The sequence below is a fragment of the Pteropus vampyrus genome, unplaced genomic scaffold, assembly GCF_000151845.1.
Source record: "Pteropus vampyrus isolate Shadow unplaced genomic scaffold, Pvam_2.0 Scaffold122, whole genome shotgun sequence".
Classification (NCBI taxonomy): domain Eukaryota; kingdom Metazoa; phylum Chordata; class Mammalia; order Chiroptera; family Pteropodidae; genus Pteropus; species Pteropus vampyrus.
In genome coordinates, this window is record NW_011888903.1 from 1,543,635 (window position 1) to 1,570,389 (window position 26,755).

General features: G+C 36.3%; 1 protein-coding gene across 3 annotated transcripts in view; it reads left to right on the plus strand.

Annotated features, from left to right (window-relative positions):
• Positions 1-24,497, plus strand: part of PPP4R1 (protein phosphatase 4 regulatory subunit 1) — a 64,440-nt gene extending 39,943 nt beyond the window's left edge. For 2 of the 3 annotated variants that reach the window (XM_023534173.1, XM_011366156.2), the window contains exons 10-19: positions 3,381-3,904; positions 9,384-9,556; positions 10,800-10,895; positions 12,734-12,919; positions 15,431-15,592; positions 18,053-18,153; positions 21,439-21,559; positions 21,657-21,791; positions 22,182-22,323; positions 23,319-24,497. In XM_023534173.1, coding sequence (XP_023389941.1) covers positions 3,381-3,904; positions 9,384-9,556; positions 10,800-10,895; positions 12,734-12,919; positions 15,431-15,592; positions 18,053-18,153; positions 21,439-21,559; positions 21,657-21,791; positions 22,182-22,323; positions 23,319-23,482 — 1,804 coding nt within the window. In that variant the 3' untranslated portion in view covers positions 23,483-24,497. The remainder of the gene's footprint in view (positions 1-3,380; positions 3,905-9,383; positions 9,557-10,799; positions 10,896-12,733; positions 12,920-15,430; positions 15,593-18,052; positions 18,154-21,438; positions 21,560-21,656; positions 21,792-22,181; positions 22,324-23,318) is intronic. The other variant, XM_011366157.2, reaches the window with a different exon arrangement.
• The last annotated feature ends 2,258 nt before the right edge of the window (positions 24,498-26,755 follow it).

Here is a 26,755-nt window from a genome sequence, read left to right on the forward strand (position 1 = left end):
TTTTTTGTCTCTTTCAAGTTGTTTTGGGAGCTTTCAGTTTGGACAAGCTAGTAATTTTGCATTAATCAAATAGAATGCCATGGCCATTCTTCCTTGTTTTTTCTGCTAAGAATATTAAATTTTGATATTCTTAATTAATTTTAGTATTAAAAGTTAACTTGAATGCTAAGGTGAAATAGTGATCAAGGAACTTCAGGCCCTTGAAATAGTTTTATGTATTGATTGGCCTTTTAATTGGGTTCTTTCGTGTATTTTAAATGGTATTTTCTTAACTTCATCAAATAAGAGATGAAGTCTTACAGATTTTACCCATTTTCTTCCTACCCCTACCAAATAACTTGTTACCATACTTTTTAAAATTGAATTTGCAAGTTATCATAAAAACTCCAAAAATAGCACAAAGAATCCCATATAACCTTTACCCAGATTCTCCAAATATTAACATTGCACCATATTTCCTTTATTACTCTTTTTTTCTGAATTCTTTGAGAATAAGTTTAATGTAGTTAAGACTACCTAAAAAGACATAATATTATTTTCACCTTTCTTAAATATTTCGCTGTATTTCCTCAAAACACAGACATTAACACGTAACCACACAGTCCAAATACCAAAATTAAGGAATTAACATAGATACAATACTCTCATCTAATCTAGAGATTTTATTCAGATTTTACCAATTATACCACTTTCTTTAAAACAAAAAACTAAATATCTTTTAATAAGAACAACATTGGAAAATATATAATTCATATACATATAGAAGACATTTATTTTGCATAACAGCACTAGCTTCAAGAACTATTTTTGGAGAGGGAAAGGATCTTTTAGGCCAGTCTCTCATTTTTATGAATAAGGAGTAAATGTGGATCTGAGCCCCTAAAAGGCTTAGAGTTTTATATTAATGTAGTACCGGTGCTGGGAAAAGAATCTTAAGAACTTTTGCACTTCAATGTTTTCATAGTCTTAACAGAATTTTATTATATATGCATACTATATATTGTATAATTATAAGAATGAAAGGGCAACAACAATTTAAAATACTATCACTGATGTTTTCAGATGACTTGTTAAATATTTTTAATAATATTTTTAATATAAATATTAAATATTTAAATTAAATATTTATATTTTAAAAACTTTATAACCAGCATGCGTTTTTAAAAAGTGTTTTTTGAAAATAATGAGAACATTGCTATGAGATAAAAAGCCTTATGAGAGAGAAGTTAATAATTTCATGAGAATGTGTGGTGGCTGTTCAGTGGGATATTACATAGGTGTTAATGTCACACCTTCCATTTGCACGGTTCTGGAGGCCTTCTGTTTAATATCTTTTATTGTGTATATATAAAGGTGCATAATGTTTCAAGCCAGCACCTTTTTTTTTCTCGACACTCTCCTTACAAATTTACCTACATATCTATCTTTACTTCTCTTTCATATTTCTTAGAAAGAGGTGTCTCTTTATCTGTCCACTTATATTCTTGAACCCATAATCTTTCTGCTTTATCACTTATTTCGTCAGTCTTCTGTGTCTCCAGTTTCTTCATCTCTTCTAACTGCTTTCTCCAAGCCTAAAAATATGCTCATCTTCAATCATCCTTTTATACAAAAAAAAATGCCTTCACTCTTTGTTACTCTATGTGATTGTCATGGTTTCCTTCATTCATATTTTTTGCTTCACACCCGTCTAAGCCTTACACATGTCCTTCTTGAGTTGATGACCTCCAAATCTGTCTCCACTGTCTGACCAGTTTCCCATAGATTTCACCACCACCTCTAACATAGATACCTAACTCCGCCTGTCCAAACTGGAACTTATTAGCTTTCTTATTAAATTGTCCCTGCCTTTTTCACTTTTATGTGCTACCAGCATGTGATCAGTTGCTCTAGCCAGAAATCTGGAAATCTTCCCAAATTCTCTTTTGTTCTCATCTCCAGCATGCAATAAGTGAACGAATCCTATTGGTTTTGTCTTCATTTGAATGTGTTTATTTCTTCTGTAGCCCCAAAGACACTGCCTTCATTCAGAAAGTCATCACTATCTTTCACCTGCTCTTCTATATTTCCTGCCTCCTGTCTCACCTCCAACCAATTTTCTATTCTGCTTCCAGAATGGTCTTTCAAAAATAACACATCTAAAAATGTCAGTCTCTTAATTCCTACTTTATTTCCTGTAGCCGTAGGATAAATTCCAAAGGATAAATTCCAAAGGTATTTAGTATGTAAATAGTGGTTTCCACAAAATTTTCCATCCTTATTGTCCATTATTTCCTTCTCTTAGCCGTAATAAACTCATTGCTGTTTTCTGAATGTTATATACCTCCTCTATAACCCTTGCCTTTGCATGTACTCATTCTTTCAGTAAATTTTCTTCCCTTTAGCTTCATAAACATTTATTGGTTCTTGTAAACACAACTCATGTCATTTCCTCTAAAGCTTTTTAATTTCAACTCTCGCCTCTACCTCCTGTGTTGAGTGTGCATACTTACCATTGTATCTGACAATTATTTGCTTGTTTTTCCTATTTGCCTCTAATTGTAATCTCCCGAGCAAGATCCGCATCTTGCTCACATACGAATCCTTAGTACTCGTTTCATTTCCTGGCTCCTAGTAGGTGCTCAGTTCATATTTGTTAAATTTAATTGAGTCTTACAAAATGGAAGGGATAAATATCAAAACTTATCACAGTGCTTTAGTTTTATAATAATGGCGGTAATTAGTGAGTTTTAATTTAGGAACTTAAACTGTCTGTCCTTATCAATTAGGTTATGACTATTTTGGGAAAACATTTGGGAGTAGAGCTGGAAAATATAGAAGAAATAAAATACCTTAAAAAACTTAAGCAGATTGTAATATATTTGGTGAGACAGTAAATAAGATCTTTTGTAATACTGTATAGAGATTTTTTCTTTTTACGTAAGCAAATAGGTTTTAATTCTCAGCTTTTCAGTGTCATTGGAGCAGAGTGGCAATACCATAATCTTAAAATTCAGATACTTTTTAAAATGTGTCTATCTTGAAATGCATTGTCTGAATTTATCTTTCAACTATTTTGTACGGGTTTTTTTTTTATTGAAATTATTATGGTATTGTAGAATCCCAAGATTCTTAAATATTATCTTCTCCACCTAATGTCTAATGCTTTACTGTATAGACTTAGGCTTAACAGATGTTTACATCTCTGACCACAGAACAACTGATGGAAAAAGAAGCATTATCAGTAATTTATGTAAACTAAATTTGTATGGCTAATCTGTAATTTTTAATATTTTACTTGTCTAAATGCTTTATGTCGTATTTTTCATGGATTTTTTTTTCAGTAATTGTTTTTATACTTTTATCTTCCCCCCCCCCCCCGCCAAATGAAACAATAAAAGGATCAGAGATCAAGAAGTCCCAGAAGATATACAGCTCAGGCCAGAGGATGTTCCTTCAGATTCCAGTATTAATAATTCCAGTGTCAAACTGGAAAACACAATGGAAAATCGTGCTGAAACATCTAGGAAATCTCCAAGTGAAATAAGTGTTCCAATGGACAGGTCTTTATTTTGTACTTTGTCCTCAGACTCTCATCAAGAAGTAGCTAGTAATGAGAATGATAAAAAACCTGATAACTACAAATCTGCGTTATGGCCAGAGGTTGGCACCAGTTCACAAGATTCAGCTTTCTTAGATCAGGAATTGTACAACTCCTTCCATTTCTGGAGGACTCCTCTTCCTGAAATAGATCTAGATATAGAGCTTGAGGAGGGCTCTGGGAATAAACTCAGCCCAGAGAGATCAGAAGAAACAGCTGAAGTCACCATGCCAGGTTCTTCAAACATCAGTATGGCCACCAGAAAGGAGCTTGAAGAAATGATAGAAAATCTAGAGCCACATATTGATGATCCAGATGTTAAAGGTATGGAAGAGTCAATCAAATTCTTTATTCTAAGGTTGATATAAAATGTATTTTCTGACCTTTTTTCCCCCCAAAAATTTGCCTTTTAAAAATTTATCTTGACCATTGCTGCCATGTTTTTTGATAAATATGTTCTGATTTTTAGGAAATTTCATTTAGATAAGCTCATCACTGTGTTCCTAACTGTAGTATTATACAGAATTATTGATTCACAAATCGCTCTCTGAAATTTTCAGTCATTCAAACAGTGTTTTACATTACAATTTTAAATCTTGTCCTGCCTTAACTATTTTACTCTGGGTCTCATTAGCTTTTTTATAAAATAGCAGTGAACACAGTGTTGTTTTTTTAAGGAAGGACTACATTTTATTAACAGTAGACAAAGATACTTTTTTCCTATGGAATATGATGATTTAAGAGCTGTAGACTTGATCAAGAGTCGATTAGATGACTTTCTCAGGTGTGACTTTTTTTCAGTTGGGTTACACGTGTATCACCCAGCTTCTATCATTGTGAATGACAGCTTTAAAGGTTGTTCTGTGTTAAAATCAAAAGTTGCCTCTTATTAAGAGGACTATGTGGTCTTCATTAGTCCATGTGGGAAATGGGGTGTCCTGCAGCAGTCTCCATGGTTCTGCTTGCTGGGGCTCAGGACGTGGTTTAAGGTCTCAGGCTGGAACCTGATGTGGCTGTTCTCATTCTGCTCCTTTTAAGACTAAGGCCCTCCAGTGACTCTCATAACCTCATGCAGTGGATTCTGAGATGTTATTTAAAACAAACAATTTTGAAAAATTCCATAATTACAAGTCTTCAGAATTTATCTCTCTTTCTGCATGTTTTTTATTTTTGGCTTTGTTAGTTCCAAAAGCTAAAATCTGTAAACTTACTGGTTTGTTCAGTGTTAGTAAACACTGAACAATTTTTAAAGCAGATAAGTGATACTTTCAGTATCCTTCTAAAACATACAAAACCTCCTGTTTAAACTTTTAAAATTGTATCAGCGGTACTTAAGTTAGCAGTTATCTTTATTTGGCTTTAATTTATCATGAATTTTTAAAGATTTCCTATTATAATTTTATACTTGGAGAAAAATTAAATGATTTGATTAAAGGCAAATTTATATCCTTGATGTTTAAAGTTAATTTAACTGGTGGGTCATCAGTTTCATTTTTTTAACCTTTTTTTTAGATTTATTGGGACATGATTTATATCTATAAAGTTTACCCTTTTGAATGGACAGTTCTGTGAGATTTGATAAACACAGGTAGTTGTGGGTAACCAGCACCAGCACCAGCACCATCAAGTTATAGAACAGTTCCATTACCCCAGAATATTCCCTTGTCCTCCTTTATAGTCAGTTCTTCCATGCCCAGCCTCTAGAACCTCTGATCTGTTTTCTGTCCCTGTGATTTTGCCTTTTGCAAAATACCACACAGACTCAAGTGATACAAACCTTCTTGATGACTTCCGTCACTTAGCATACTGTATTTGAGATTTATCCTTGTTCACGTCTCAGTAGTTCATTCCTTTTTATTCTAAAACAAGAGCAAGAACAGAGGGCTGACTATTTTCAATAGCATATCCTATTTTTTCTCTCTTGTAGTAGATTATTTTTTATGAAAACCTTACAACTTCACTTTCTTTGCTCATTCCTCAGTGTGGCTTCTGTCATTGATTTTTACCCTGTTGAAACAGCATTCTGCATTTTATGACAACTTGATGATGTAGCAAGTACTGAGGTTTTGTTTTATTTGATAAATTAGAATATTCATCAAAATCTTGTAATCTCCCTCCATCCCTTCACTCTCTTCCACCCCTAGATGAGGAGAATTGAGACACAGAGAATTACATTTAAAACTAAGATGTTCACAGCTGAGTATAATCAGATCTTGATAATGTCTTTACAGTGTTCAGCTTTTTGCTTAAATGTTATTATCATTTATCACCTTAAGTTTTATTCAGCTGATCAAATTTCAGTAACTTTCATACTTTTTCTTACACTCTGTTTTTATGGAAAAAGGCTTTAAGCCTATTTGGAAGCTCTCACTGTATTATAATACCTGCTAATTCTCTGACACATAGTAGGCATTTAATACTGAAATGTTGAATTTACTACTTTAATTTTTTTCCCACAAATAACCTAAAAGTAATATACATCATTTGCTTTTTTTAAAGTTTTAGTGTATGACTTCGCTTTTCGGAAGATGACTAATACCATGTTTGACTTAAAATTGTATTGTAAATTTACAGGCTGCAGTTGAGGGATTTCAACACAAATACTATATTGTGATTTAATCAGTTCTCTTTCTAATTTACTTCTTAACCCTGCTACGTTTTAAATTTGTCACGTTCTTTCTGTTCATTAGGATATTTTCATAACATAGTCATTGATTGATTGATTGATTCAGCATTACTTATTGAGCACCTACCATGTTCCTGATACTCTCTTGGGCACTAGATATGTAACAACAACAAAGCAGGCTAAAATCCCAGTTCCAAAGAGCACAGAAGGGTGAGACAGTATGGAAACTGCCAATGTGTCGCATGTTCTACAGTAAAACATAGATGGGCAGTGCTGGGGCTTTTCTGCTTAGGCTACAGAATTCTTAAGTTTTTGATTTTATTGAAATCTGAGAGCATTTTTAATCCATGTTAATTTCATAGTTAATTGAAAATTTACTACGTCTTAATTTTCGATTTTTTAAAGGGCTATACCTTTAGTTTTGGATACCTTTCTTTTCTAATTCTGCTATGTGGGCAGTCATTTCCTTCAAACTGTCAGAAAATGTCTACTTTTTTAAAAGGCAGAACTTTAATCCAAAATTGGAAACTAAGTTCTGACTTGGAACTAAATTAGTTATGTTACATGTAAATTTTTTCTTGACAGTTCCCCATAAGATCTGGGGAGGCGTTGCCCAGAGAAACCACCCTTGGGCATACCTTTCAAAAGGCAAATTTCAGCTTTTGCAAGCCTGGTACCACTAGTTCTTTTCCCTTATCACTGTTTGGTGGGTAACATCATGGGAAAATATAGTAAGACTTAAGGTATTTTTCTTTTAAGGCAACCTTTGCTTCACAGTCTTGCTAATTTCACTCATACCTTGCCTGAAGCATTGATAGGTTTTATTTTTCTTGATGAGTTTTTAGCCAAAAAATTTAAGTGTTTCCATGCACTAGAATGAGATATTGCTGTTAGAAAAAGAAAATCCTTTCTCAGTTATAGAACAGAAATAGATCCTACAGAAAAGGCCAAAAAGGGAAGTGGTGAAATATGAAGGTATAAAAGATCTTCTTTTCAAAAATATTTGCCTAGGTTATTTAAGATTTTTCTGTCTTTGTCCAGGGCAGTTTCAAATCCCTGGCTGATTCAAAATTTAACTTGAATAGTGACCAAGTAGAAGTATTGATGCCAGCTTGATATTTACCACAGTTAGGTTCATAGACTACAAGAGGGAAAACTGCCTAAACTCACAAAATACAGATTTCTTTCGAATTTAGGCCCAGTGGAAGAATTGAGCCCTTCTGCAGTTGTGGTCAGAAAATTCATATTGTTTACTAACGGAAATCAATAAATTGTTAGGAATTTGTGACTAACCACCAGTATTTTTGTGGAAGAGTTGGAGATTATAAAGGTCTAGCTCAGCTGTACCAGCTTTTTCAGGAACAGAGTAAAATTCAGAGTTTCCAGGTGGTTTCTATTTTTGAGTATGAATCACTGTGGACTGTGTTTCTTCACAAAGCTGTGATTAAATGAGCTCTGGTTTCTGGGACTTCAATCTAGCTTATGTGAAAATGGAGATCTTGATAAAGACCTATGTGTTCTGTTTTCTTAAAATCGACATGATGGTATATCTTACTAAAATTTCAGCATTAGCCAAGCATTAGATTCCACCTCATTTTCTCCTGGAAAATTTAAGCATCAGGTTGTCTGAAGAATCAGCAAGTCTCTATCTTCATGTTCTTTATGTCAATGTTTTGAAGAACAAACTTCAAAGTAATTCAAACTTTTTTGAATGTACAAACTTAAAAATGAAGATTAACGTAAAAAGAGTAGTTCGTTTAGAGATAAATGATCTCTGTAAAGTTATCATTTATCTCTAAACGAACTACTCGTTGAAAAGCTCTGATTTATTAGTTACTTCCCCAGGAAACAGAATCAAGATGCCTTAGGGATCGACCTTTCCCTCTCCCTCCCTCTCTCTCTCCTACCCTCTCTCTCCTTCTCTCTCTCTTTCTCTCCTTCTCTCTCTCTCTCTCTCTTTCTCACACACACACACACACACACACACACACACACACACACACGATGCGTTTCATGTGGGACAAAACATTTTAACCTTTATGTATTGTGCAGTCTCCTTTAATACTATTTTGATTTTGTTTGGGGAACTTAAAAAGATTCCAAAAGGAATAGCTAAAGTGGTTAAAAGGGTTCATACACACTGCAGCTGAAATTCTCTAAAGAACGAGAACACTTTTCATGAGTAACTTTTCGTGATTAAACACCTTCAATTTACTTACTTAATTTAGCATATAATGACCTAATAGAATAGAACCTCATCCTGTGTGTTTCCTGTGCCAGGTACCTAATATACTAGAATTTTATAAATGTGGTAGTATAGCAGTAGTTACCTTAATAAAATCGTTACTCTGATTGCTTTTCTTATTAAGCAGGGGCACACTTTCTAATCTTTGTACCAAATGAACTTGAAGTTAAATTTTCATAAATTTTTATATTTTCAACATCTAGGCAGATTGTTATTTGAAGTAAAGCTAAGCAGTATTTTTTGATAAATTTCTCATTTGGGGGGAAAGAAGAATGCTTTGTCTTAGTTTTGAATCATTTATAAAGAAGATGTAAACTCAAAACAGACAGTGCTATTTGCCAGATTTAAGAACCACTTCTTGGTAAGTTGTCATTTTGGCTTACTGCAAGCAAGACAATGCTCATTTGGGATCCCTGTGTTTGGGACTAGTCACTAATTTCATTTTCAAAAAGAGAGAAAAATAACCTGGAATAGGATATGACATGCTTAAATGTAACTGCAACAGAAATCTATGTAATTACCATTGTTTTATGTTGGCAGGGTTTGTGTGACTGCTCTTCTGCTAAAATAGCTTAGTAAGTAAGCCTTGTAAGTTCAATTCATGCACTACCAAAATGTAGTTAACTTACACTGAAATTGACTCTTTTTAATAAACTGGAGTTCTCTCCAAAATTAGATAGCACCTCTTTTCATACTAACGTGGAATAATGTTCAGTAGTGGATAAACATTTTTAATCTTAAGAAAGCATATTAGTGTTTTACTTTTTCTTTTGGAGGACTAATGATTTACTACAGTAGAGGTTTTTTTCAGCTTTTTGGTGGCAGTGTCAAAAAAGTATACATTTCATTTATAACATAATGCAAACAGAGAAAAAACTTGCATGCACATTGTAATTCTGCTGCTTATTTGCCTTTCCCTATTCTGCCGATAGCACAAGTGGATGTGCTGTCTGCCGCACTCCGCGCTTCTAGTCTGGATGCTCACGAAGAGGCCAGCAATGCAGAAAAGAAAAGTGACATGCAAGATGAACTGGGCGTCGGTGAGCTACCAAACTGTAGAATAAATCATGATGCCTCCGTGCCTTTAATCAGCAATGCTGTTGAGGTAACGAACTCAGTAAAGCATTTATCACCTGAGAGGAGTTTGAATCAGAAGTGTTTCGTTGGGGAATAGTTGTAGCTAATCACATTCTAGTTAGTACCTTCTGTTTGTTGCTGATTTTGTCAGCTCTCTCTTTTGCATAAAATAAAAGTAATTGGCACCACATCCTATCTTTGTGACATTAGAGTCATGTTCAGTGCTTCGAAAAGTAAATCCCAATCCTGTCTACATGACCACTTTAGTAGCCCCAATGTTAATGTAGCTTACTACAGTGAAATAGTCTTACTGGAAACAAAGCCCTTTATCAAGAATAATTAACTCTTCCCTTTTCTTTTTGGAGAGGTGCTTTGTTTCTGATGGGACCATTTCACTGCAGCAAGCAACACAGTATTCTGAGCAGAAGATCGGGACTTGAGGCCATGTTGCGGAGGGCCAGTGACATTATCTGGACTGTGGAGTGTGAGGGTGGGTACTGTTCCTAGCAACATCCTTGCTGTGTACTTGGAGCTGTTTTGTATGATCCTTCCTTAATTTCCTACTATATCCCACCAAGCCAGCATCATTTGGTGTATGCCACTGAATGCCAGAATGAAATGATCACATATCATAGTGGCTTGAATGAAAAGAAAGAATGCCTACATAACAAACATTGGGGATGGCAAAAGGGTTCTCAGACCTTTAGTGGATTTCTGTTTTGTTTTTCATTTGATGACATTTAGCATAGTTAGAAATCTTGCTATAATATCGGTGGTTCAGAATGAAACCCTGACTGCTTGTTATCATTGGAGTTTTGAATATAGTGATATCTCTGCATTCTGGAAGGTGTTTTGTTTGGGAGTTTTTTGGGGGGTATTGTCTGTTGAAAAAGTATATTTGTGAAATTAGAAACAGATATGAATTGAAACAGTAGAACTATATATGACATCCCAAGACCTCTAAAATAGTTGACTTGAAAGCACCCTCTAAGTACTGTTTTATAAATAAGCTAATTTTAGATATTTGGGCCATTTCAGAAGTACTTCTAAATGTTTAATTACTTTCATTCTGGAATTCATTTTCATACATTTAGCAAGTTTGATTTAAGGTAGGGGAAATGCTTAGAAGGCCTTAAGTATGTTTATAAACTTTTAAAAAGCATGAAGAATTAATGTCTTTGGTGGTCTAGAAAGGTAAGTAACTTAGTAAGATAGTTTAAATGAAGGAAACTTACAGGACAGTTCTTTAAGTAAATATTTTTTCCTAACAGAATATGGACTCCACCCTTCACTATATTCATAATGATTCAGACTTGAGTACCAATAATAGTTTTAGCCCTGATGAGGAAAGAAGATCTAAAGTACAAGTAAGTGTCAAAAATGCTTTATTTGATGTGGGTGTTGTTAATTCCTCTTCTAAACCATTTCTCACTGAATTTGTTTTTTTAAATGAATTTTTAAAACATTAAGACTAGTATATCATACTTTCAATAAGAAAATTAAAATAGAGTAAACTGTAAGCAGAAATCTTCTTCCTCTCACCTTGATCTTATTCTTCATTCAGAGTTACCACAGGTCACAGTTCCTTCTGTATTTCTTTATAAGTTTATTGTGAGTATATAAACATATATGTACCCCTTTTTGTCTTTCAAAGATAAACAGAATCATACCATGATACCAAAGTATTTCATCATGTCTAAGTTGCCAAGAATTCTAAGATACAGCTCGATTTCAGAGATGAAAACATGAAAAAAAAAAAAAAATGGCTCCAAGCCATTATTAAGTGCCATCAGTGACAAGTTGCATTCCAGTTTTAGAGATTTTTTTTCTTTTTATTTATTATTATTATTTATGCCTACAGCACCTGGTCTTCCTAGGTGGTCTCCCATCCAAGTACTAACCAAGCCCGACTCTGCATAGCTTCCGAGATCAGACATTGAGCTCGTTCAGGGTGGCATGGTCATAGACCATGGACTGTGGCTCCACTGGGGCGCGAACCCAGGACCTTCTGCATGTAAAGCAGACATGCTAACTGCTACACTGTGGAACCAAGTCCTAGAGATTTTAATTGTGGGAAAACATGCTTATGGAATCATTGGAATATGATAGTTCGTCTTGGCTTTTTTCTCTTTTTAAACATAAATTGTGTATTGGAAATCACTCTGTATGAGCACATAAGGACTCCCTCCTCCCCACAGCAGCACAGCATTCGTACTGCCTGGTGTTGTACTTCATTAGAAGGTGTTGTAACTGCAGTAGCTCCTTGTGTGCTTCCAGGTTTGGTTATGAGATTACAAGCAGTGTTAATTCATCATGATTGTGCATGTTGTTTGCTTCTGGGACTATACGTATTATAAGTAGATTTCCTAGGTCAAATGGCATATGTTCTTTATTTTTGTTGGTTCTATTAAAAGTGGAATCAGTATTCATGGTGTCTTAAAACATGCTTTCTCCACTTTATATTGTAGATATACTTTCAGGTCAATGTATATGGATTGTCTAAATTTCTTAATAAAATTGTTTCAATTTTAGTTTATTTTAAAAAATAGATAATAAGTTTACATAGTTCAAAATTCAAAAGGTACAAAGACATTGAGTGATGTTTCCTTTTCAGTTTTTCTCCACCCTCCATTTTGCTTCTTCCAAAGCAACCAATTTTACCTTTCTTTTGTAAATCATTCTAAAGCTATATTATATATACATAATCAAGGTAGTATATACGTTCTTCTTTCTCACATTTAAACAGATATGTAGGTGTAGATTTAAATTTTTATAGATTGTTAAATTTCCATCTGAAGGCGAATGGTGGTTTTTAAAAAATACGTACTGATAATAGTGCCCACAAGTACCTGTTCATCCACATTCACTAGGTTCCATCAAACTTTATAATCTTTGCCAGCATTGAAAGGTGCTAGTCTTATTTTTAATGTGTCTTTTAAATTTTAGTAATCAATTCTAATTGTCTTTTAATCTGTTTTCTGTTTTATGATCTTATTTTCTCTTTGAATTGTTTTTGTTTATATATGCATTCCCCTTAGCATGTTTTTCCTATCTCTTTTCAATTATTAGATAACTGAAAATTTGAGATTGATTTTTCTCTACCATTTGAAATGCTGTGTTAAATTCATGTATTTAAAAATAAGTTTACCTAATTTATATCTAAAGTGCACATAATGCATCATTGTCGTTTCTCTCTCTTTATTAGGATGTTGTGCCTCAGGCTCTTTTAGATCAGTATTTATCTATGACTGACCCCTCTCGTGCACAGACGGTGGATACCGAAATTGCTAAGCACTGTGCATACAGCCTTCCAGGTGTGGCCCTTACTCTTGGCAGGCAGAACTGGCACTGCCTAAGAGAAACCTATGAGACTCTTGCATCAGACATGCAGGTGAGTGAAGCAGCCAAGGAATTAACAGAATGTGCATATGAAAAGCATATTTTTCCCTTCAAAACCTAGTAGACTTTCTGTTCATGTTCTAGCCAATACTTGAAATTATAAGAAATTATGTGCAAAAGAGCTTGAAAGTAACACCAAAGAGCTTTCTTTGGCATGGTCCAAGTTCCACAGTTTGGTAGCTTTTCTACCTAAAGTATTAGAGATGATCACAGTTGACGTCTTACATTTCTAATGTACAAATGTGTCATTGTCTAAAGTTTATGTATAGATTAATTCTTAATATAAGATTTAGTTTTCTACCTAAAAACAGTGTTGTAAGTGCTTCTCGATACTTTAAAACCTTAATAAGAGTGCATTAGCAGCACTGCTGAGTTCTGGGCCCAGAGTGCCATGAGTATTACTGTACAGGTAGGAGAAGGCTAACGGTGTGTGTGCTCCCATCCCACGCACCACCACATCCTCTAAAAGAGCACGACATGTGAAACGTTGACTCTAGGTCATTTGTCTGGGTACCTATGACTTTTTGTGGCTCTTTTCCTAGGCTTTGCCAACATAACTTTCTCTGCCATTAGGTCTGATTTCCATATACCAAAATTTTATCTGCCTTCCACAAAACCTATTCCTTCAGTGAATTTAATCTGTTTCTAAGAAAGCAGTCTGGTTAGACTGTTAATACTGAGATCTGAATCTTTTTTTCCCTTATATGTCTTAGTAATTATTATATATTTTAAGGAATCAGTGCTGTTGACTCAGCAAGTTGAAAGTAACATTGAGAGACCATAACTGATGTTCCTTCTGTGAGGTCAAGAAACCAGAATCTGGGTGAAACAGACTTACCCCCGTGCTCACACACTTCTTCAGTGGGAACTGGACATGGGATGTGAGACCTAGTTTCCATAGAGTGCTTTAATCCCGTATTTTAGTGATTTTCCACCTTTATTCCATAGAACTCTTGGGGTTCCTGTGGGGCAGGTACCTCAGGGCTCCTGGTGACTAGGAAGGCTCTGGGTGGGCAGGATTTCATGCCTCCTGTCCCCTCCCTTCCATCAAAACATCTCTGCCTTCATCTCTTAGATATGTTGAACATGGGTATAAAATTTTATTTCAAGATTGGGTTCTAGTGTTTGTGGTGGGCATAAAAACTTTGCTGTAAACATTTTCTTAGCAAGTAGAGTTTTAAACTAAGAGTAAAAAGTTTTAAATTAAGGCAACATGAAGAAAAAGATGCTTTTAACATAAAGTTTCCTGTAAATGTAAGGCACTTTTTTATAGGAGTTCTTTTCCAGGGCTGTCCACAAAAGATTTTCCTATTCTTGTCTTTTTTAAATTACCAGTTCCTTAAAAACTAGTTTCATTGTTTTTTAATCCAAAAGAGGCTGTACAGGAATCAGAAGGGAAATAATAAAGCAAGGATAATACTAGCCAGCCTTTTGTCAGTATGGGACATCAGTAAATCGGGATCCAGTATTCAATGAACTAAATAACTATGTCAGTAAAAATTTGCAAACATTTTTTTCTTCATAAATGAAAGGGAGATAATACCTACTGTGTAGAGATTTTAATTTTTTCTTCCAATTTTTGATACATGGTAAGCACTTAAAACAGCATTTATTATAACTTAGTTTTATTCTGATTTAATTTTTTGAGATTAATAACATTCAGATATAAATTAGCTTTTATATATAGTAGTCACCCTTTATCCGTGGGGACTACATTCCAAGGCCTCCAGTGGATGCCTGAAACCACGGATGGCAGTGAACCCTATATATACTGTTTTTTCCTATACATACATGCTTAGGATTAAGTTTAGTGTATAAATTAAGCACAGTAAGAGATTAACAATAATAACAAAATAGAACAATTATAACAATAATAAGTTACTTGAATGTGCTTTCTCTCAGCATAAGCATATTAACACAATTTTTTTTCTCATAATTTTATGGCTAGAAGATTCATTGTTACCATAGATCTTAGCAACCTCAGCATACGATTTTTTCTATCCTTATTAAGAGAATTTTCATCTTATCACTAAAGAAAGCACTTTATGACATATCCAAATTGTCAGCATCATTTTTCTTGTGCTTTGGTGCTATTATTAAGTAAAAATAAGTGTTATTTGAACACAAGCACTGGGATAGCATGACAGTCAAGCTGATAACCTAAATGGCTACTAAGTGACTAATAGGTGAGAGCATACGCAGCGTGGAGACTCGGACTCAAAGGGGTGATGATTCACGTCCCAGGTGGGATGGAGCAGGATGGTGTGAGATTTCATCATGCTACTCAGAATGGTACTCAATTTAAAACTTATGAATTGTTTATTTCTGGAGTTTTTCACGTAATATTTTGGGACTGTGGCTGACCAGAGGAACTGAGACCTCAGAAAGTGAAACTGCAGATAAGGTGGGGGGCGGGGGGTGACTTACTATTGATGTTTTCTAAAAGTTAAAGTACTAAGTACTTGTGATTACCTTACTAATGTAGTTATTTTTATTTCTGCAGTGGAAAGTTCGAAGAACTTTAGCCTTCTCCATCCATGAGCTTGCGGTTATTCTTGGAGATCAGTTAACAGCTGCAGATCTGGTTCCGATTTTTAATGGATTTTTAAAGGACCTCGATGAAGTCAGGATAGGTGTCCTTAAACACTTGCATGATTTTCTGAAGGTAACTTTTAAATTCTTGTGCATAAAAACACACTAAAATTCTACTGTAGAGCTAAAATTTTGATTTTCTGCTACCACCAAGATTGGTTCTGTATGCTCTATATAAGAAAATGTAGCTATAAATTGATGGTGAGCTGTGATTTAAAAAGAAATAGTTCCATTCCGATCAGTTTTGCTTGTGTCATTTTAATTTTTAATTTAAAAATAGTTATGCTAAATTTCATTTTTAAATGAAATTAAAACAAGTTTACAAATATTTGTACTTTTTTCCAAAATTGTTGAATTAAGTATATGTTAACAAAATTTTATGAACATTAAATTTAAAGGCTTTAATGGTATTTCATGAGTCTAAAAATTTACTCTTAGTCTTCACTCCTTTGATGTGGAATCTTTGGTGTCTGAGGTGAACAGCCTTGACTTTACAGATTGTTTAATCCTGGAATACTATTGTTTCTTAGACTTTAGCCTTGAAATTGGCTCTCTCACAGTTCTAAGGTTTGACCTCTTGTAATGCTGCTTTTTAAAAACATTGATACTATGTTGTTATATTGTATATAGATCATAGTGAAATTTCTATAACTGTCCCAATAATCTCTTTTATAGTTTTTTCTTTCCTCGATTCAGAATCCAATCAGGAATTGCATATTGAATTTAAATATCATGTATCTTTAGTCCTCTTAAATTTAGAACAGTTTCCCTGACTTTTTGTCTTTAAAGTCATTGGCATTTTTGAAGAGGCCAAGCTAGTTGTTTTATGGAATGCCCCTCAATTTGAAATTTTCTGAATGCTGTTACACAGTTAGGTCCAGGTTAAACAAATTTTCTTTGCAGGAATACTACCTGTCTATATAGGTTACCAGGTGTTTTCTGAATGCATCACATTTGGGCTAAAGTGATGTTGGCTTTTAAGATCGCTGGGGATGCTGAGTCAGTCACTTGGTTATGGTGGTTTTGGCTCACTTTCTCCATTATAAAATGACCTTGCACTTTTGTGACTAATAACTTGGTGGGATGATGCTTTCAAATTCTGTGAACATCTTCCTCCCGCCCAATTCTTTCACCCAGAGCTTTTTGCATCCATGCATCTATACGCGGTTCTTGCCTGAATCAGTTGTTAACTGTGTTGGTTATAAAATACTGATTTTCTGTTTTTATAATTCCTTCTGCATTTATTAGTTGTCTTTCTCGTGTAAAGATAACATTTCCCTTTTCTCCCCCTTTTTGGAAATTTTTTTAGTGTCAGCGTGGTCTCTAGAATTAGGGTTTTATTCAGTGTAATATAATTCATTTTTGTCATTTGTTTTGAGCATCAAATTTGGCTGACAGAAACCCCTTAAAGCTGCCTCCTATATTTTTTGGATTTGTTTTCTCATTTTTAAACACATCCTTACTTTTCAAGCCCACCTTCTTTTTCAATGCCACACTAGAGTCAGCTCTTTCTTCAGTGAGCTCTCATCTTTGTAGTAGAGTAGTATTTAGAATCCAAGATTCAGGCACTAGTTGTACACATTGCTCCTGGGGTGTCACTTCTTTTAGTCCTTTTCAGAGGGTAGGAGCTAGGCAGAGCTATTTGTTTGTTTGTTTGTTTGTTTTTAATTATTGAGATTGTATTGATATTTCTACTTCCAATCCAATGCCTTTTTTCACTTTATATTTTTTATTTTCTGTCATAGTAAAAACTCTTGTTAAGAGCATTAATATATTTAGTCATTTGATTCTACTACATACATGAAATAGTTTCAGAATTACTTCGCCAATAATAATTTCAACATCAGATCAACTAAGTAGTAATGTTCAAGATTTCCTTCAGCACTTTCTGTTCTTAAAACATATTCAATCAAGATGTATGGTCAGAGCACTAAGTTCAAACTTAAACTTTTTGCATGTGTGATTCTTATCTATTTGATATATGTAGGTTTGTTGATATATGTAGGTTATGTAGGTTTACTTGCTTTTGTTTATATCAGGTTTTTGGGTTTTCCCCCTGTTGACTATAAAACTGCTTTTAAAATTTTGTAGAGCAGTTACTGGGATAAATTTCTTCTCTTCATGCAACAAATATTTATTGAGCACCTACTATGTGCCATCGTAGTACTATCCGCTGGGCTCACATGTATGAATAAGCATAGTTACTATCTTCAAAGAGTTTGTGGTAATGGGGGTGTCACGAATAAAGTGGATGAGTGCTATAAGATAGCTGTGCAGAGATACTGCTGAGTTCAGTGGAGGTCACTCACTGGCTTAAGAATCATATCTTTCAAAAGAAAATAATTATTCTTGAAGGTAAATGGGATTATCATCGGAAAATGAACTCAATACCAATTTTTAAAACAAATGTACCTACTGCATGTGTTCCCTTCAGAAGAATTATCCATATTATTTATAGTCATTTTTAAGCAGTCTGGTAAAGAAGTAATGTCTGTACCTTGTCTTAGTGAATATTTTTATTTTGTTACTTCAGCTTCTTCATATTGACAAAAGAAGAGAATATCTTTATCAACTTCAGGAGTTTTTGGTGACAGATAATAGTAGAAATTGGCGTTTTCGGGCTGAACTGGCTGAGTAAGTTGTAACAACTTATTAGACTGTGTTTTGGAGGGATGTGTATTTACTTCATCTTTACCTTTTCTGGATTTGTCCATTAATTTGTATAGATCCAGGTTTCTGTCTGGTACCCTGTTCCTTTAACATTTCTCGTAATGCAGGTCTTGCCAGCAGTGAATTTTCTCAGCTTTTTCAAAGTTTATTTCTTCTTTTTTCTTTTTTTAAATTGTGGCAAAAGTACACATAACCGAAGTTGCCATTGGTGACATTTAATATACTCACAATATTAAATAACCATTACCATAGTCTGTTTTTAGAACATTTCATCATCTCAAAAGGAAACCCCTGCCCCCAGCCCCTGGCAGTCGTTAGTTTACTTTCTGTCTGTTGGTTTGCCTGTTCTGGACATTTTATATAAATGGAACTATATAACATGTGGCTTTTTGTGTCTGGCTTCTTCACTTAGCACAATGATTTCAAAATTTATTCATAGCTTTATTACTTCTATGATTACATAATACTCCATTGTATGAATATACCACTTTTTAAAATCCATTCATCCATTGATGGGCATTTGGGTTGTCTCTACCTTTTGGTTAATGTGTATATGGTGCTCTGAGCATTCATGTGCAGGTTTACATTCACGTACAAGGTTTTATTTGAACACCTGTTTTCAATTTGAGGTGGATTAGCTGAGTCATTGGTAATTCTTTGTTTAATTTGCTGAGGAACCACCAAAGTGTTTTCCACAGTGGCTGTACCATTTCCTATTCCCACCAGCAGTGCACAAAGGTTCTAGTTTCTCCACATCTTCCCCAACATTTGCTATTTTCTTTTTTAAAAATTATAGTCATTATTACAGTGGGCATGAAGTATCATCTCATTGTGGTCTTGATTTGTGTTTCCTGAATGACTAGTGATGTTTAGCACCTTTAATGTGCTTGTTGACTGCTTGTACATATTCTCTGGAGAAACATCTGTTCAAGTCCATTGACCTTTTATAAATTGGGTTGTTGGTCTTAAATTGTGATGTCGAGTGGTAAGAATTCTTTATATAGTCTGGATTCTAGACCTCACCTGCATTTTTAAAGATATTTTTGCTGGGTTTAGAATTTGGGGCTTGACAGTTTTCCTTTCAGTACATTAAAGGTATCACTCCATTGAGTTCTTTCTTGCCTGACTTCTTTCTAGAAATGGGCACACTCCTTTGTTACCATTAGTGTGGAGGGTTGAGTCCATCCAACCAGGAACAGGCTGAATTTGGATTTGTTGTTGTGGTTACCTTCAGTGCACCATAAGCTTTAATTCTATTTGTGGGCTGCTTTGCTTCTTGCTGAGCTTGGGAGCTGGAGTGCTGTAATAGTAACCTTTTCATGTGTTACTGTTCCGCCTCAGCTTTTAGCTGCTCCTGCACCTTTGCAAAACAACTGGGTCTCTTGCCCCTCCCAAAGATGTAGACCGCTGTTACAATGTGGTATGCTTGTGCTGGGAAAGGGGAGAATCTTTGTTATTGTGGATCAGCTTCAGTCTTTGGGAGACCTGGTGGGCCAGGACTTTCTCAGAATCCCTGCCTCTTCCCTGTGGCATCCAGTCTCTGTCTTGTAATCTCTGTGGACAGTCTTGGGCAGAGGTTTCCTGGCCCTCCTTAGCAGGAGGAGACTTCTGCTTGGTGTCAATGTAGGGTCTTAGCTCAAGAAGATTTACTGCTCCTCTCCCTGGGATAGAGAGTTTTTTCTTTTCCTCAGCTTAAGGTTTTCGTGCTGATTGAGAGAAGAGCCCAAGGGAGTGCAGGGTGTTTCACGCCTGTCCTCCAAGGTCTGTCAGTCACGTTCTGCCTGCCCACCTTTCCCCAGTTTCCTTTCCTGACCCCAAACGTTCTCATGCACACTCAGGGAGGCCAGTGAGAAAGTTTGCAGTGTCTGAAAATAGTCAATAAATGAGCATTGCTCTTAGAGGATTTGTTTAAGAATATATGCTGATACATTTGTCATTGCTACATTATCTGTATTTACTGTTGTAGAGAAGTTCTCCCTTATCCATGGGGGATACTTTCTAAGATCTCCAGTGGATTCCCAAAAACCACAGATAATACCAAATCCTACCAATGTACTGTTTTTTTTCCTATATATACATATCTTTGCTAAAGTTATAAATTAAACAATTTCACGGATAGAATAGATCCTTGCTGTAGATCTTAGCAGCTTCAGCATATGATTTTTTTCTCTCCTTATTAAGTCAAGAGCTTTCACCTTTTCAGTTAAAAGAAGCATTAATGGCTCCTCTTTGGCATACCCAAATTGCCAGCATCACTACTATAGTGCTTTAGGGCCATTATGAAGTAAAATATGGTTACTTGGACACAAGCACTGAGATACCATGAGAGTCAGTCCAATAACTAGCTACTAAATGAATAATGTAGCAAATAATTTGGAGATGCTGAACAAAAGGGATGATTCATGTCCCAGGCAAGAAGGAATGGGATGGCTCAAGATGTCATCACACTACTCAGAATGGCATGCAATTTAAAACTTATGAATTGTTTATTTCTGGAATTTTTCATTTGGTATTTTTGGACTGTGGTTGACTGCTGGTGACTAAAACCATGGAAACTGTGGATAAGTGGGGACTACCACAGTTCACATCCTGCTTATAAATGTAAATAATCTTAAACATAAAATCTGAAAGACAAAAGTTTCATTCCTATTCAAGGTATTTCTTCATGAGCATTGTTGCCTCTACTCAGATTAGCCTGGAAGATGCTATTAGTCTTCAGTCCTCATTGGGTATAATATAAACAGTTGGCAGAAGACTACTTACTTATGTTGTTCCCAGTAAATGTGTCATTCCCCTAGAAGCTGCTTAGAGCCTTGACAGGTACTCATCAGGCTACCATAAACTGCTAGAGCTTTCTTATTTAGGTAACTGATTTGTAGATGGAAGTTTCTCAGCACATTCTCAACAGCTACTATGGGAAAAATGTGTCCCATGCTCCAGTGGAATGTACTAAGAAACGCGCTGCTCTGCCTCAGTCCCTGTGGACACAGAATTCTACAGCATCCTCTTTTCTTTACATCTTCTCTAAGGAGAAGAGATACTTCTTGAATTTGCCTAGTATTTAAATGCATTTCCAGATATACAGAGACTGGAGATAATTCTCTGCACAAGAGACCAGGTTAATCACTAGTCTTAGCATGTGGTCATCTTACAAATAATACCCAGTGTTACAGATTATTCAGATGATTAACCTATTTTCATTTGTCTTATTTTAAAATTTTAATTAATTTTTATAATTCATTTTTGTAGACAGCTGATTTTACTTCTAGAATTATATAGTCCCAGAGATGTTTATGACTATTTACGCCCCATTGCTCTGAATCTATGTGCAGATAAAGTTTCTTCGGTTCGTTGGATTTCCTACAAGTTGGTATGTGTTAAAATTTTTACAATTTTAGATCAGCAAAGTATTTAATAAGATTATAAAACAGAAACTGTTCCTCACTTCTCCGTGTTCACCCTTCTAGGTCAGTGAGATGGTGAAGAAGCTGCACATGGCGACACCACCAACATTTGGAGTGGACCTCATCAATGAGCTTGTAGAAAATTTTGGTAGATGTCCCAAGTGGTCTGGTCGACAAGCCTTTGTCTTTGTCTGCCAGGTAAGTAAGGACTTACCCGTTTGTGGCACATTTTCTGTCTAGATCTACACTTATTCTTTCACTCCTTGCCTCACTCAGCACCACTCTTGCCCTTAAGGAACAGGACTTTGCACCCGGCTGTCTGCAGAATCCCCTGTTCTCAGCCGTGCATCTGCCAGGCTCACCCTTTCTTACCACCGTCCACTGAGCTCTTCATAAAGCTAGCACATTCTCAGTGGGGGCTTAGTTACTTCATTTTTGTTTTGAGTTCCCAAGTGCCTGGAATATTGTTTAAAAGCAGTAACTATAATCTGTAGCAGTTATATTGTTACCGAAAGACTTTGTTAATTAGTATTATGGCTTGGGTATACTAAATTGGCAAATCTAAAGCCGTTAACTTCCTTTCCCCAGACTGTCATTGAAGATGATTGCCTTCCCATGGACCAATTTGCTGCGCATCTGATGCCACATCTGCTAACCTTAGCAAATGATAGGGTTCCCAATGTTAGGGTGCTGCTTGCAAAGACATTAAGACAAACTCTACTAGAAAAAGGTAGGTAGGCGACTCTTTTAGGAATAGTGTCTGTGGCGGGGAGGAGGTTCATAGACTACCTGAATAGATAAGTACCTAAGCAGAAGTGTAATATGTTCATGGAAATAACCTGGTAGAAGAGTATATTGTAAGTTAATATTAGTTCCCTCGGCAAGAGGACACAGAAGATTAAAGGACACGGAAAGGGACTGTGAACTATTTGCCCTTCTGTTCTAATTCAGTTTCTTTTTATAATTTAAAACTTAGTAGTTTGAAAAATTGGACATTCACTTACGACTATGAAAAGTTGCTGCCTTTGGCACACTCCCTTTGACATCTGTCATGTTGTTTAGGGCTAGGAGGCATGTTTGTGTTTCCTCCCTTTCATTCATTAGGCAGAAGATAAATGTCCTATATATTTGCTTTCATGTAAATATAAACACCTCAAAATTTGGGTGGTTTTACTTATTGTAATCCCCCTAAAATGCCTAGTATCATTTGAAGGCATGAACTTATGAATGAAACATAGAAGTTTATAATATACTTCAAAGAATATGGGTAGATATATATTGCTTCTTTTTTCTCCTTTGGAATTCATTTAATTTTTTTTAATAGCAATTATAATAAAATGGCTAGAGATGACTGGTTTGCAGTGTGTGTGTGTGTGTGTGTGTGTGTGTGTACGCACGCACACACATGGTTGGTATTCAGAAGTGTTTTTCCTTTTACTGAGCTAATTCATAGCTATAACAAGAATGACATTAATGTGTGTGTTCACTCTGCTGCCATTGAGCCTTTTATAAAAACAGTCAACATAAATCTGATAATTCTCTTACATTCGGGGATGTTTTTCATACAAGTCAACTTAGATTACTGTTTATAATTCAACATAGCCTGTGTTTATAGTTGTAGAAAAACCATGTTTTATAATGACTAAGAACTTCGTGTACTTGTGCTTGACATAACTGTGAAATGTTAGACTAATTTTGTTTGTAATCTGCACTTCTCATTTCCAGAATATTTCTTAACCTCTGCCAGCTGTCATCAGGAAGCTGTAGAACAAACCGTCATGGCTCTTCAGATGGATCGTGACAGTGACGTCAAGTATTTTGCAAGCATCCACCCTGCCAATACCAAAATCTCTGAAGATGCCATGAGCACAGCTTCCTCAACCTACTAGAAAGCTTAAACCTCGGTGTCTTTCCTGCTTCCTAGAAGCCGAGGTTCGACACATATTCAACACGTGTTCCACACGTGTGTGAGCGGGGACAGCCTTGGGGAGGAGAGACCTTCCTCTCTTGCAGACTTAATTGCAGGTGCAAGTTGCCTACACCAACACCAGGGATTTTAAGAGTCAAGAGAAAGTACAGTAAACACTATTATCTTATCTTGACTTTAAGGGAAAATAATTTCTCAGAGGATTATAATTGTCACCGAAGCCTTAAATCCTTCTGTCTTCCTGACCGAATGAAACTTGAATTGGCAGAGCATTTTCCTTATGGAAGGGATGAGATTCCCGGAGATCTGCGTTGCTTTCTCCTGGTTTTATTTAATGACTGATAGATGGAATTATAGCCAGAAGGCGGCTGTGAGCCAGGATATGAGAGACCTTCAGTATTAGCCCTCAACTGTTCCCACACAGGCGAGGACCTGTGGGGCGCTGTGGCTAGCCACCCGGTCCAGCCCGAAGTGTGAATAGTTTATGACGTGTGTTAATGGGAAAGGAGATTTTTTTGTATTTCTCCTAAGGGCTTGATGCTAACACTAAAGTAGAATCTGATTTTAACTCTTAAATGCAGCATATTGCTGTACACATTTACAGAACGTTTGCTGAGTATCTATGTCATGAATTTTTTTTCATGCTGGTCATGACCTGAATGAAATTTATTAGCACGTATACTGTATGTCAGGTGTTTTTAACTTGATCATGATCAGCTCTGAGGTGCAACTTTTTCTTCATATACTGTACATATCTGTGACCACTCTTGGGAGTGTTGCAGTCTTTAATCATGCTGTTTAAAACTGTTGTGGCACAAGTTCTCTTGTCCAAATAAAATTTATTCATAAGATCTGTATAGAGAGATATATACACTTTTGATTGTTTTTCTAGATGTCTGCGAATAAATGCAATTTGAGACCTGCATTAATGATTTAGTATAAAATGGGAAAACTAGATTAAAATATTTGTCTTTTAACTAGTTTAGTAATTTATTTGAAGTCTGTATGTACCCCAGGGGCGTCTTGGGCACCGTGCTCCCTGAGGCTGGTTGAGGTGCAGCTCGTCCTTTGTGGGGTGTGTTACAGAGCAGTGGTGGCCAAATCCTGGGAACAGCAAGGGACGTTGGATCCTGTCTAACGTGCAGCCTTTCGTTATACAGGATCTGCTAAGGGAAAAAAGTGGATTTACAAAGGCAGCAAATCATAAAATTGATGATTCACCAGTTCTTTGAAATCTCCCAGGAAGCAAAAACAAAAACTGCAAAACAGTTAATACTCAAACTATTAACTTCATAATAGAAAAAATGACTACAGTGGTGATAATTCTATCCTCATAAGTATTTAATATTGGGTAGCTAATCTCAGAAGATATTCTATGGTGTGTTAGGACTTGAATAACCAAGATGAAGAGGAAAACTGTTTTTCAAAACTTAGAGCTATTCCTCAGCCAGTGTACTTGGTCACTGACGGGTCCCCCTCCTTCCCCAGCGCCGCCCCCAACACACACACACACACTCACGCACGCACGCGCGCCTGCATGGAGCACTCCACCCCCCTCGCCAGCCTGCCTGCCTCGTGGGTTGTAGTCTCTGCTGCCCTACCCTTTGTCTGAGAGAAATGTTTTCAAGCTTTTGTGGGTTTTCAGATTGTCCCTTACTGAATTTACCCAGCCCCCAGACTTCCTATTTGACTTCAGTGGAGTGGCTTGGGAGTCACCTTTTTACTTGTGACTTTTGTTCTTAAGACTTGGGGATATTTCTGTGGTGCCAGATGACTGTAGTTTTTCTAGAACCCTCTAACTCTGAATTGGGCAAGTGCTGAGTTCTGAGAAGAGCTACCATGCTTTCACCCTGAGAGCTGCCCCAGCTGCCGGTGTCCTGTCAGGGAACACTGCCCTGGCTGAGTCTTACTCTTCTGAGCAGGCACTTGCATGCACTGCAGTTACTGATCTTCTCAGATCTGTTCCATCCAGATCCCACTTTCTATTGGGATAAGTGTTTCCTGGTGCACTGGAAGCTGAATATACCAAAGGAAACGTGTCCAGAATCTCACATCCCTTCCAGTGCCAGCTTTCTAGGGGAATGTGGAGTGCCTGAAGCACCAGGCACGCTCAGGGTACTTGGGAAGCATTAGGGTGCGATGCTATGCAGATGCAGCTCAGCGGGAGAGAGCTGCAAACTTTTCAACTGACCATCTGTAGGAAAGTGCTGCATTCCAGGCTCCAGGACTCACGTGGTCGTTTCCGTGTATGGTAACATTTCGGTGCAAAATTCCAGGAGACAAGCAGTGAGCAAAAAGGAGGAAAAGAAGGACCCTCCCAGCAACTCAAAGTAAATGGCCTCTTTAAAATCAATTATCCTCTGACTCAAATCAGAGGAAAAGAAGTTGAATCTGGAAATAAATGAGAGTAAGCAAGACTTTGTGGTTTCTCTTAAATTTTTGAATTTCTTCCTTAAGCCTTAATAAATTCATGCTAGATGTAGAAGGTGTAGCAGGCCCCCAAAAAGAGTTGGCCACAGGAGGGAGGTGCCAATGGGAGGAAGGAGGCTGGCTGGGCCCATGCCCCCATCTGTTCCTTACACTGGAGCACATGGATGGATGGTCTAGGAGACCTTACTAGGGAAAGGTGGCCAAGCCTTTCATGGTTTTTAAGTAAGTCAGGGCCTGCAGAGTCCTCTATCCCCCTGGAATGCCAGATTTTGTTTTAGATGAGGGTGAGGAAGGAGGCCCAACTCTCAAATCCATCAGAAACTCCAAAACTCAGGAAATTTTGTGATCCTTTGAGTATGACTTTTTGACCCAGTGGAGATTTTGACCTTAAGAACATCTTGGCTATAAACACAAAAATTTCAACAGTGACACATTTTTGATGAAGGGATTTTCTGTGGGGGGCTTCCTCAAGCCAATTTGATTCCCATTTTCTACAGAGAATTAAACTAGTTTTAGTTTTAACAGAAATGATTTGCGGAGGCCGGGACGGGGAATTGTTTACCTAGAAAACTTGACATACATGGGGTCACACAATCTTCACAGGTAGTCCCCCAGGGAACACATGCTGTCTGGATTCATGTTTCACCAATAACAAACTGGTAGTTCTTTGTAAATTAGCAAGATGCTCTTGAATCGTTCTGCAGCCCACCATGAAAGTTTTTACTCTCTGGTCTCAAAGTTTCCTTTTGATCAGAGTCAGTTTCACGTACTCTGATGGACTTCTTGTAGGCTTCTTTTGTGAAGC